The sequence below is a fragment of the Manis javanica genome, chromosome 16 (genome assembly GCF_040802235.1).
Source record: "Manis javanica isolate MJ-LG chromosome 16, MJ_LKY, whole genome shotgun sequence".
NCBI classification, from domain to species: Eukaryota; Metazoa; Chordata; class Mammalia; order Pholidota; family Manidae; genus Manis; species Manis javanica.
The window spans coordinates 34,609,071-34,622,548 of record NC_133171.1 but is presented as its reverse complement, the minus strand read 5'-3'; the positions used below and the strand labels follow the sequence as shown (position 1 = coordinate 34,622,548).

The 13,478-nt window shown below is 37.3% G+C and overlaps 1 protein-coding gene across 29 annotated transcripts in view; it reads right to left on the bottom strand.

The window, feature by feature from the left end:
- DST (dystonin) overlaps nucleotides 1–13,478 on the bottom strand; it is a 397,695-nt gene that overhangs the window by 153,886 nt on the left and 230,331 nt on the right. For 25 of the 29 annotated variants that reach the window (XM_073224747.1, XM_073224742.1, XM_073224734.1 and 22 more), the window contains 7 exons: nucleotides 8,927–9,039; nucleotides 8,726–8,832; nucleotides 6,491–6,610; nucleotides 4,346–4,441; nucleotides 4,132–4,259; nucleotides 877–970; nucleotides 417–571 (listed from right to left, as the gene is read on the bottom strand). In XM_073224747.1, the coding sequence (XP_073080848.1) occupies nucleotides 417–571; nucleotides 877–970; nucleotides 4,132–4,259; nucleotides 4,346–4,441; nucleotides 6,491–6,610; nucleotides 8,726–8,832; nucleotides 8,927–9,039 (813 nt within the window). Of the gene's footprint in view, nucleotides 1–416; nucleotides 572–876; nucleotides 971–1,077; nucleotides 1,457–4,131; nucleotides 4,260–4,345; nucleotides 4,442–6,490; nucleotides 6,611–8,725; nucleotides 8,833–8,926; nucleotides 9,040–13,478 lie in introns of those variants that run through there. The other 4 variants (XM_017672857.3, XM_073224753.1, XM_036998388.2 and 1 more) reach the window with 4 other exon arrangements.

Genomic DNA, 13,478 nt, shown 5'->3' with positions numbered 1-13,478 from the left:
AACTACTTGGTCAAAATATCATTTATAATTTTTAATGAATTTATATGCTATATATATTTCTCCCAACATTTTGTTACAACCATTGTCATGACAGGATAAACAGAAAACTTAAAAATTGAGTTAAGATAATACTCTTCTTCTTTTTCCCCTTTTTCAAATGTCACATATGAATATTTTAACTCTGTGTATGTTAGTTAGTATGGTATTGAATAGTATATACATCAAATAATATTTTTTCTATTACTTATCTTTGAAGAATACCTACTTACACAATACCAGAATTAATGTGACACATATTTCAACTGAAAAGAGTGTAAGAAATATATTTCATAAAGTTCTCACACTCCATATTCCTACTGTGGGTGCCCATGAAAAGTTAGACAAGAGGAAAGGGTGTGCATAAGTAGCACTCATACCTCTGTACCAACTGATCTGCGTGGTAGTATTTTCCATCAGTAAGAATCTGTACATCGATCACATGCTGGCGTAAAAGGTTCTCACATTCAAGTATATACCCGGCAATTTCTGCTTCATTCTGAAGCTGCACCCCGGATTGCAATCTTCTGGAGTCCTGCATTTTAAAATAACTTAGTATTAATTCTGTGAAACCAGTTTCAAAACTAGCCTCAAATAAAAAACGTGAACTATTAGAACAGAAGGCTATTTGAGTTTTTCTCTGTTTTCCCTCTTGGTTCAAAAATACATTTTCCCTTTGTGCCCTGTCCACCAAGAGAACAGTGATCACGATCTTTAACAACCTTTAAATTACAGCAGATAAAAATACCAAGAATTGACCAAATGTTATCCAAAAGTTTCAGTTCACCGAAAAGCACAGAACCTTTACCACAATCAAAATGACTCCTAAAATTAACTTACAGACTGGAGAGCATTTCGGGCAAGAATCAGTTTGTCTTCACCAATGACGCTGTCCCTCTGAATTCGGTTGGCAATCTGCTGCAACATTTCCAGCCTGAAAAAAAAAAGAGACAAAATAAAATAAAGCCTTTCCCTTTGAAGTAACAGAGTTGATCATCCTTGAAAAAGGCTGCCCACCAAAAGTAAAACACAGTCCCATACCAACAGCTCAATACCTGTGTCCACCAACAGATTCAGTGCTGAAGCTAATGCAGGAGTTGATCAATGTTGGACCACAATTAACTGAGAGAAAATTTTCATTTGAATCAAGGCTGGCTTGAGTGCTCATAGTATTACTAAACACAGAGTCACTGCTATGGTAACTGTAACTGCTACTGTGCATTTTTATTCCTGAAATAATGCTCTCTCTTTGATTATTAAAAAGTAACTAAAACATAGAAGGTCTGCTAAAAGCTCTACTTCTAACGGTGAGAAATGGCAGCTGAGTGTTACAGCTTTAATAGCTCCTTAAATATGCTCCAACATGCATATTCAACACACAGCAAATGATATGCTGATAACTATTTAAAAGAATCTCGCCTAAAGCCATGCGTTCGCTAGCTGAGGTTTGCCTTTTATAGCTTGCATTAAAACCCTGCAAGTATGGACAAGGCGGGCTGATCAGGGCGTCACTGAAAAAGATTTGCCAAATATTTTCACCAACAGTCACCCAATTGCAACCACCTAAAAAACAACTCAGATGCCCCACTGAAGTGGAGGTACAATCAGTAAAAGTTTTTCTGGCAATACCAATCAGCTTAAAGAACACAAATATTCAATCACAGCCTGACTTTTGTAAAGGGCCAGGTTTGTACTAAACAACAAAAGGCTAAAAACAGGTACATAAGAGCACCTATAAACAAATGAGTTTGATGAGAAACAAAGTACATGTCCATCTTAGCCACCATGCCATTTGTTTATTAGGTTAAATTAACTGGAAAATTATCCATATACCTCTCTTTAGATGACATGCTCTCAGGAATGTTGCTTCTCATCTTAATATAGTTACTTTATATTTCTTAAAGTCAAAGTACTGAGTTAGAGTATCAATGCAATGCTTGCAAATTTAATTTGTCTGTGCTTGTTCCTCCTTTCTTTAGGTTAGGACACAGCCAAAGAACATTGGCTCTTTCTCATCTGTCTTTTAAGCACTCCCATGCCACACAGCTATTATTTGCAATTAATAGCTAGCGCCAAAAAACTTGTTGCATCAGGAAAAATGAAGGCTGTTATCCAACCAAGTTCCTGAAATATTGCCCAGCCCCCAACACTACCAAAACCAAATTGTTGCTCTCTACTCTGAAGTAGGTTTTTTTTTCTTTTCAGAAGGCAAGAAAGAGGAAATTTGAGTGTCCTGTCAAGTATAGTTAGTAAATAGGAAAGCTCCAAATAATAAGAGTACCACCTAACATTTATTAAGCAATCACTCTTTCCCAGGGAATTAACTTACCGTTTTAAATACATGACCTCATTTCATACCTATAAGCAGTAAATGTGGTAGGTACTATTACATCCTGTTTATAAATGAGGAAACTGAGGCTTAAAAAGGTTAATGAACTTGTCTTAAGATTTCACGGTTTGGAAATTGAGCTAATAACCTGTTCCAGGACTGACTGGCTCCTAGACTTTGAACTCTTAACCACTGCATGCTTTTATTAACATACATTAAAATCCGATTACCATTATGGTGACTAAAACTCTACTTTGTGTCCTCTCTTTGGCCTGCTTGTCTATAACTTCTGATAATTAGCTTAGTATCTCATTTTAAGCCCAGAATTACCTCTTCCATGAAAGATTCATCCTGGGTATTTCAAGCTTATTCTGGCTCTAGATTCTGTTATGTAAGGGATAAATATTATGCTTTAAAACAGGAGTATATGATCAGTGCACTTTAATGAAGGACTGACAATTTAGTCTTCTTCTCATATCTTTCACACATGATTTCCTATTTCAACAGTGTTGCAGTCACACGTGGGCAACAGAGAACCTGGGCGCCCTGAAGCCTCCGTGTGTACCAGGCACTCAGCCAGGCCCGGGCAACCCAACAAAGAGCAAAAACAAGAGCCTGTGCTGTCTTGGAGCTCACAACTTTGGAACATATACTAAGGCAGCCCTTAATATAACACTTACAGAAATAAATATAACATTGCACCAACTGCAGTCCTATGAAGGAAGAATATATGTAAATATGAGAATCAAAACCAAGTCATGTGAATTAGCCCAGGAGACCACGGAAAGTTTCCTGAGGAAGTAACACTGGAGCCGAGACCTGAGAACGATTAGGAGAAAAGACAGACAAAGAGGATGAAACAGACTTCCCTGCGAACAGAACAGATGGTGCAAAGATCCTGTGTATGGAGGAGGGTGGGGCCTTGGCAAGTCAGAGCTCCAGAGACACCCCCAGCGTGGCCACACCACAGGGAGCAAGGAGGGTGTAGTGTGAGGAGACCTGGGAGGGGTACCTGACCACACAGGCCTTATACCTTAAGGCCCAGCCCTGTGGGGCTCACGGCTAATGAGGGACAGAGATCTCAGGCTGAGAGGTAAGGACTATCAGAGACAAATCCATTCAACAAAGGGCTCCTGAGGATGCTAAGCAGCACTTTCCCAGGTATAGTCGGGGAGACAGAGAGACAGAAAGTTAGTGTTGATTTCATGGAATAGATGCATTTGCAGAAGTGGGGCAGAAAGGGAATTTGGACCCAACATTTACTGAGTGTTTTTCTAGATGTCATCTCATTGCCCTGTAAATGGTGGCAAACTAGACTTCCAGCTTCCACTGTCCTATAGCAAAAGGGCCATAGACAAGAACATAACAAGAAACAGTATCAGTTAACTGTTGATCTATGAGCTTCTGGATCCAGGTGCTGGTGACTTAAAGGCCATTTGGAAAAATTCTCATTGTTAATTCTGACTGGCTTTAAAACCATAATCACATTATTAGATGAGATGTCACATACCAATCCAGCCTATCAGGTCCTTTTTAAATATTATGTCACTTATTTATTCCTCAAATTTCTCAGAAGAGTTTCTCAGTAAGAATATGGAGGATCAGAAAGACTAAGTGATCTGAGGTCACACAGCCAAGAAAACAGAAAATGGAAATGTTGGTCCTGGGTCTGCCTGGCTCCAAAACTTAAGCCCTTTCCATGAAAGCAAGGAGACCCTCCCCTGCCTGGTGGTATTCAGGGTAGAAAACGCCTCCATGGAGCCTACCTTTCCACTTCCGGACGAAGTGCCTTCTCCCTCTCGAGCATGGCAATAATGAGTTTCCCCCACTCTTTTTCTATGTCATTTGGATGATAACCTTGAAGGAGCTTGATGCGTCCAAATTCTATCCAAATCTTGAGAGAACAAAATAATCTCATATAAAGCAAAGGTGTAAAAAATGAAGATTATGCTTGACAATATAAAGGAAATTTCCTCTTACCTCCAGTAATTTATATAGGTGTTTAATTTTTGATTTTTCTGTCTCTTTTGGTGGAATTTCTGTTTCTTTAAACTGTAAATACTGGTTATAAAGTGCCTAAAATGAAAGGGAAAATAAATGAAGGGCTACACTTTGAAGACCTGTTTTCATTATCGCATAATGTTACCATTTCGAATGCTAGTTACTGTGTCACATGCATTCAGTGGAATTCCTTAATAAAAATGATATTCAAGGACAACACTGATTCCAAACTGGCTGGCATCTGGGTTATACAAGATTTGGTGAGGGCGTAATTATCACTGTGAGCCACGATTCAACATGTGCCACACAGAAATCTGGAGAATAATAAACTATGACAGTGTTTACTATGACTCTACTAAAAAGATCTCTCCTCATACAAACTAGAAAGCATATCCTTTAAAAGATACACCTTCCAAATGCTGCACTTTAGTTAGAGTTGTTGGAGAAATAATCTGATATAATTCCTGTAAAGGAAAAAAAAAACTCTTCTCTTCTACATCATAGATGTATCTTAGAAACAGAATTCTTATCAGACAGATAGGGCTGAAATTTGGTTTCAACATCCCATTGGCCAATTAAACAAATTTTTAGTAAACAAAGATAGATGCTATTAGTATGGAAGTTCCAACCATTATATTATCTAGTCTACAGATACTAATTTGGAAATCTCTTTTATATAAGTTGTTGCATTTATTAAAACAGACCTTTATAAAAATTAGGTAGCAAGATATCACCGTGTTTACTAAGCATATATAAATTATTCCACACTAATTCATGCTTTTTTTTTTTTAAGTCCCAGTACACCTTCAGGCAGACACATTTCTGAAGGATTCCACTTAATGCTTTCCTGGATAATGAAATTATTGGCATTTCCTCATGATATATTTCCTTTCCTATATTATGTACTATTCCAGACATCTGCAAGTACTTTGTAAAGTCATTCAACCTTATTCCAAAACTTTAAGAATCTGCATTAAACAGAAGCCAGTACAAATTTACCCATGTGTCTAGACAATAGGAATCCATTGGGAAATAAGTTGAACTTAAATTTGAAAACCGTTTTGAACTCAAAATGCAGTGCTTCGGGATGTCCATCAGTAAGTAAGCAAGCACAGAATGCCACTGTGTACTAAACACTGTTTGCGGGGAGTTTGTTTCTTGCCCGGAAAGGTTACCATCCACATGGGGAGATACCACACAAACAACCTCAGAACACTTACGCAGAATGGTATCAGCACATGCGGAGGACAAACTCCCTGTGGCAAGGAGGGCTGCCCTGCACATGTTCCGTGCAGATGCGCGAGCACCATGCATGACTCCTGCAGGGCCCGCCCTGGATTCGGACAGTTTTTGCGATTCTAGTGTGATCATGGAAACAAAGCCTACAGTTCAAAGAGTTAGACTTTGTTCTTAATATTCACATTTTCAGTTTCTTGAAATAAAGCAGACTACTTTGCTATGACAAATCCAAATATACAAAGACAACTTGTTTTTTTATTAGATTTCTTATTCCTCACTAAGTTTATATATCTAGAGAGCCTTTTCTGTAATGTCTTTGCCTCAAAGAGCCGCACGTGTTTTTAGGTAGTAGCAAATGTTTTACAAAACCATTAATTCACTTAAACTGAAAGTCAGGTGTATATTTTGAGTTGACAGTAAAATAGAGCGTGCACCACTGGCTATACACAAGAAGCCTCTGAAGCAGTTTTTAACAGGATAGTTCAACCACCAGGTGCACTTCCAACCACTGTCACACTTATGCAAGCTTCCCAGAGCAGCCTCCTACGCCAGCCACCTGGTGGGTTCCAAGTATTTCCCAGGCACCAACACCTATGGGCAATATCAGTTCCAGACCCTCTCAGATTGTACCTTAAAACTGTCAACAGTGTAAAGTTAAGAAACTATAAATTTCTTTAAGATACTGTTGCTAGTATGTTTTAATTATGAATGTTTGCCTCCATTTTCTCTGTATAATAGGAGATGAATAAATAAAAACTGTACCTTCTTGTTAGTGACTAATCAAGGACAATTTTTCTTGAACCTTTGAAATTATGGAACTATTAGAGCATTATTTAAAAGTTTACTTATCACCTTAATCTAGTTAACTTCTACAGTGACACAGACCTTTAGTTCTACAGGACTATTAGGAAATGTTCTCTCAGACATTGTGATCACATGGTGTCTAATCCACTTGATGAGGTAGTTCACCATATTCTGGTATTCAATCCATTTGACTTCAACATCCTGGAACAATAAAATGATAGGAAGTTCCGTGTGTGCAGATAATAGTCATATCTAACACAGTTTAGCCAGAGGTCATTCTGTGAATTTACACGTCATTAAGCCTGACAGAGAGAACTTTCTGCCCAGTCCCAATCCGTTCCACATAAACAGCTTTAAAAACATGCTATCAACATTTAACTAGTAAAATGAGCCTAATGAGTGCCAATTCTGACCCAGAGATAGGGGTTGCCTGGAGCACTGTGTTGAAAAGACTTCTAAGGCTGCATCTAAATGCAATGGAATAAAAACACTGCAGCCATTTTGGGGTGTTTTTCAGACAATCAAAAAGGGAGAGTAATAGCTTGCATAAGCCAGATTAATAACCATTTCTGCCAATCTTTCCAGATGTAAGTCTACTGTGTATCTGAAACTTAAAGAGCTATACAATGTACAGGAAACTAGATAGAAATAAAAACTATAGGATATGTATATGGTGGGATTATTCAAGTACTCATTAAGCAAACTCAGAAAAATAGAGGAAACTGAAAGGTTGTCAACTGCTACATTCAATGAAGTATTTGATGAGGGCTTACTATGTTCAAAGCACAGTGCTAATTGTTGAAATAAAAATATAACACTTTAAGACTTAATACGTTTTATCAAAGAGCTACTCTCTAGATGGGGAGGCAAAAGAGTCGTACAGTTAAGCAAAATGAAAAGCAGTATTAAGTGTCAAAATAAATAGGTAGTGTATGCTGGGGTTGAAATACAAATTGGTTAAGCATAAATGTGCCTCCAAACAGTCACTAAAAGCTTCTTGGGAGACATAGGAGGGTGTAAATAAAAGACAGAGGAGTCCCAAGTGGGTCAGCACTCTGAAACAGAAATGCCCTGGCTACCAGCAAACAGTCTATATTGGGACATTAGAGCCAAAAATGCAGGCAAACAGAATTAATACATGCAGAATTTTGAAGGTCAGAACATCTACACTGAATTTAGCCTTTCAAGTCATACGTAGCCACTGAAAGTTTTCAAGGTAGATATCAGGTTTTAGGAAGGCTAATTTGGTGACAGTGTGCAGAGCTGATGGGAAGAGAAAAATAATGGAAACGGAAAGCTATAGGAAAGCTGTCATTCCAGGTTTAGTGTGAAAGGGTCAGAGTGGGGAACAGGGTGGAGGTAGTGAGAAGATAAAGCATGGAATGGCCACAAGAAACATTCTGAAGCGACGCTCAACACTGAATCACCGGCAGACATTAGAGTAGAGGAAGAGCAGGGGAGCAAGTTTCTCGAGAGACCTCAAGGGGATAATCCTTTGAGACAAAGAACAAGAGGAAGAGAATGAAAGTAAGTTTAGAAACAGCAGTACACAGAGGTGAACAGACCAGAAGAGAGTTCGCCAAGATGAGCTCCTAAATCTTCCAAGTAAAACAGAAAAAAAAGTTATCTGTAAGGAGAAGGGGAGATGCCCAGGGGGAGAGGGGATCAGCCCCAAAAGCGTAACACATCCAGAATTTACTGTTCTCCCCCAGAAATGCATGTGCACATGTTAGCATGACCACCACAAAACACATGATGGAACTGAATCACACAAACCTTTAAAAGCAGCGGACTTAGAGTCCAAGACTATGCATTGGACACCTTGCCCTGCTTATGAAGTAGTTCTGTTAATTTGGCAAAATCAAATAACTCTCCGCCAAATGTCACCTTTAAGTCAGAAAAACAATACCTGACCAAATTATCCCATGGGATTAGGTAAATTAATAAACTTCAAAGTGGTTTCTAAAGGGAGATATTCCATACATATGGAAGGACATCAAATAGAGCAGTTTTGAAACAGCAGTTGATTAGAAATGAAAAATATCCAAAATTCAGTAGTTTATAGCTTTTATCTGTAAATAACATGTAATCCTGAATGGTCTCCTTTACTTACGACACAGAACAAATGTTTGAGTTGTACTTAATTGTAATGGTGGAAAGGTGCCACAAAAATGGCATAAGGCATAGGTTTATTAAATAGAATATTAGCTCAAATTCTTTCAAAAATATTTGTATTTTGAAACTGTAAAAAGTACCATCAAAGAATTCAGTCATTTCCTGAATTGCGCCTGCTAGTATGGAAAAATCAGTACTCACATTCGCACCAATGCCTTCACCACCTTCAGGGACTTTGGGAAACGCATCATAGAGAGATGACACATAAGTTATTACCGACTTTTCATCAGGGGAGGAGACATCAACATCTAAAGCAGCAACATAAATTATTTTAAAATGCTGGCAGATTACTTTTGATCAGACTTGCATGCCAGTCCACGTGTGGTCAAGGCAGCAACTCACCTTCAGGATCCAGAAGTCTTATAACACCAATTTTTTCTGCTACATAAAAAGCGTGCTCTAAATTTGCAAGGTTGCTTTGAACAGCAACAGTATTCATGTCGATCAGGTCCGGCCTAGGAAAAAATTCATTGGATTAGTTAAGTTTTCTCATGTACCAATTCAACCTTATACTTATATGTGTATCAATTTACGTAACAACTTTTGTAAATATTAATACTAAGCCTGTGTTGAAATATAGAGATTTTCATCAACCATTTAGCACTGCTTACTGTTCTCAGAAACTTCTGTTTGTCAAAGACATGTGTAGCAAGGAAAATATAAAAGTTTGAACTTACAGAACTTTCAACAAAGTCTACAAATTCCTCCTAATTGGAATACATATGATATTTGTCCCATTCAAACTACATAAGCTCCGTTGTTCCAATAGCATCCTTTCAATCCAACTAGCATCTTCAGAATGTTTCTCCCCAAGCTTGGTTGGTTCACTTTCATTCCCCTGGCATCCCCATCCAGGGTGCTCTTTCCTGGCACTGCTGTCTTCTCACTCCCCATCCGTGAAAGCAGAAACCAAGCCCCACCTCATCTGGGATCCCTCACTAACCTTCCCTGCCCTCATTTTCCTCTGTTTCCTGAGTTCCTTACACTTCTGGGCCTTTGCTGGTCAATTTGGCATTTAGAAAAATCATATACTTCCCTGCTCTGGTAATTCATGGTTTAAGTGCAAATACAACCTTGTTTCTCTCAACTGGTCAACTCCAAGATAGCAAGAACCATGTATGTATTAATAAACTTTCGCATTTTATTCTTCTGCTGAGATAGTGACATATACATAGTAGACACTTAATATTTACAGATAAATAGATGAATAGGTTAATAGTAATTAAAATCATAAATGAAAGAGTAAAATAAACACTAGGTTGTATATTCACAAGCATTCATGTGCATACACGGGCACACACACACATTTTCTCTCTCACATACACCAGACTTCACCTTTTTCTAATTGGGAGACTTTGATGATAATCTAAACCGAAGGGATACCTGGAAGCTAGCCCTAATCTATAGGGCAAGGAAAGACTCCCTAAATATTCCTTATACAGAAAATGGCAAAATATGGCAGTTGGAAACTTAACTCAAGGCCAGAAGCCACTCAGGAAACTTTCATCTCAAAAAGAAAGCTTTAAAAGCATGCAGACACATTAAGGTCTTGAAAAAGAGTGGTGGCCACCCTCAAAATCACTGAGTAAAAGAACCTGTTTACCAACTTGTAAGGAAAGGCTCTCTTGTCTCTACACCCTCCACAGGCACACTGGTGTGCTCAAAACAACCACATGGAGAACTGCAGAAAAAGTGGGAGGACTCAAAAGTAGTGTGGGAGGAATGAAATGCAAATTATTTTGAATACTACTTGGGAAGCTGTTTACATGAGAAAGTCTGAAAATATATCATTAACCTTAAGAAAGCAGGCAGTAATTTGTGCTCTTATTTTTATCTGATGAGAAAGCAGGCCTCCAAAGAAATCTACTTATAGATTTATAGCACTTTGAGGTGTTCATAACCTTAAAAGGTAACTCTCGTTACCTACCTACTTATTTCCCAGGAAATTACTAGGAAATTCAGTAATGTTTTTCACATGCCACATGCCACTTGAAAGTGATCCTACATTTATTATAGGAAAAATAAATCTACTGACTGTTACAGTAGAGGTCAATGACATACCTCTAAAAATAACATTATTTTTATACACAGAAGCATTTTGAAGAATCTGCCAACTTCAAGATTACCAGACAGGTGAGTATAACAGTCTAGACAAAAACAAATATCCAAAGTTTAAGAAATTGTTTTGCTTTCATAAACCTCACACATTTGTAAAGCCCTAAAAAAGCAGCCTTTCTGAGTTTGCCACTTCTACCAACAAGAAAGGGCATGTTGTTGGGCGAACCCTGCCATAAGCAGAGAAAGTAAACACTGAGTAATCCCAGAGGGAATGAATAAAGTCATTGAAGAATCAAGTTTTTGACTAAGAGAATAAAACATAAAACTTCCTTCAGAATGACACAGACATTTCAGCACAAAAGCAATTGTATAACGCATGGAGTTTGGGTAAGCCATCTCCTTTATCATATTTAACAGTTTAAATCAAACAAAAACTAAAATGGTTTTCCTCCATTAAAACACAGCAGTAGACAAAGAAAATTAATTAAGCAAAAAATGAAAGGGTAAAAAAGCTAAAACCACTATGAAAAATTAACAGCCTGAAAGTCTGCAAAATCCTATCCCTCCTCTGGCTCATGTCCTAACCATTCGGTCATTTTCAGTCTTCAAATCTGTCTTTACATGCCTGTAGCTTCCCCAAAAAAGCATTTGCTGGGATCTGTGTACCTTTCTTTTCCTTCATAGTCTCACTGGGATAATTTAACCTTTAAAAACTGTAGCTACTAAAAAAAAAAAAAAAAAATAAGGGAGAAATGTGAGATTTACATATAAATCAAGTATGAAAATCAAATGAATAATCATATCTGACTTGATTGTTTATAGTTCATGATGTGTGATCAAAACTGAAAGTTTCTGTGATATGACTGCCCTTGCACTGTTCACCATTGTAAGAACTTATTCACTATGTAAGAACTTGTTCACCATGTAAGAACTTGTTCGTTATGCTTCAGAAGATTGGAAACTGTTGAGAATTAGGCTTGGGGTTGATTAATGATTGTGCATTTAGTCCCCTATACAGAATTTTATTGTTGTTAACAACCATTTGATCAATAAATATGAGAGATGCCCTCTCAAAAAAAAAAAAAAACTGTAGCTACTTTCCACATACAAAAGGCTGTTATTTTCATTCTAAGGTTTCATTGCACTGTAACATCTCTTTTTTGTGAAACTTTAACAGGAAATTTCATTCCCCTCTTGGATTGACTAACCAAAGACTACACTATACCATAAGCAAGTAGAAGGCAGGGGCCACATTCCTATGTTGTAGTTTAGATAACTGAGTTATCTAACTTAGTTATTCTAATGTGTCCATTTTCTGGAAATCTTTCAAAGTCATCTGATCAAATCCTCTGCCACCTAAAATAATATATACTAGTCTTTTTATGGAAAAAGTGCCATTCTACCTCCTCCTTGTGTTATTATTCTATGTATGATACTGCAATCTTTTCTGAATGACTCAATCATCATGTGCAATTTTTCAAAATGTATATTTATATCCCACCTTTTTTCCATAAATGATTAAACACCTTACAAAGAAATATAAAAGCACAAGAGATAACACAAATTTTAAATTAGAGGTATAAAACCAAGATAAAGCCATAAGATGAGGTTGCAAGTGAGAACGAGAAGTGCAAACCTCTTAAACTCACGCTTAGTGCCCTTCTTTTGTTCCAAAAATAGAGAACAAAAATATATCAAATGAAATGTCTATTTCCAAAATACAAAGTAATTTGGATAAAAGGAGTGCTTATCTTTCACATGATACCATCTTAAAAGAGCATTCTCCCTAGACCAAAAAAAAAAAAAAATACACACGTCTATATACATCCACAAGTATCTGTGTATGGGCATTTATGAATATACAGGCATATATGTGGATACATGTGTCATATATACCATCCCCCACATTAACAGCCAAACTAGCAAAACATTAAAATTGCATGAGATTTTAATCTCTTATACAGAAACCCCAAAGTAACTTTCCAGTCCTCAAACATTTTAATATATTAGAACACATGAGAATTAAATGGGATTCGGGGACAATATGTGACTTATACCACGCTATAAATGGCTGAAGATAAGCACAAGAGACTTTTCCAAGGCTTCCTCACTGTATCATGCCAAACACTGATATGCTCAATTATAACGAACATGAAACAAAATCAAAATAGCTGGAAAGACGTACCTAGAAATTGCCATCAGAACATACTTGAGGAGGGACTGATAAAAATTAGTTAGAAGAAAATTAGTGCAGACCCAAGATTAAGAAATCCTGAACCAAAAATATAAAAACAGGGAAAAAGACAGATATAAGAAATATCAACAGTCAAAATTCAAATCAACATTTCTTTTTAAGTATGAAAAAAGTGATTTAAATTTACAGTCTTGTTGGGTTGTGCCGGTTCTCAGCACTCAGTAATTATTTATTGAATGCATACAGACTGTTTTGGCTATCCAGAATCTGAACCTTCTTATGTTTGAGACATTTCCCTTATATGAGTCATGAGGGCAGGAAAGGAGTAGAATTCATTTCCCAACACAAAACAAAAACACATTGGGTTCTTCTTTTCTCTTTCCTTTGCTCAAGAAATATCTACTGCATACCTCACCCCCATTCACGCCACTACGTAATCAACTCAAAGTCTTCCTTGTAAGACATGGTTCCACTATCATCTCCTCCAGGAAATACTTTTCTCTGTTCCCAGAATGCTCTCTGCTTTCTCTATTTACTACAATTTGTTATAGTCATGCATTTGTCTGCCTGTCATTTTAAACTGTGGGCTTCCTGAGACAGAGCCTGTGTTTTATCCATGTTTACATTTCCAGTAGCTAGCAT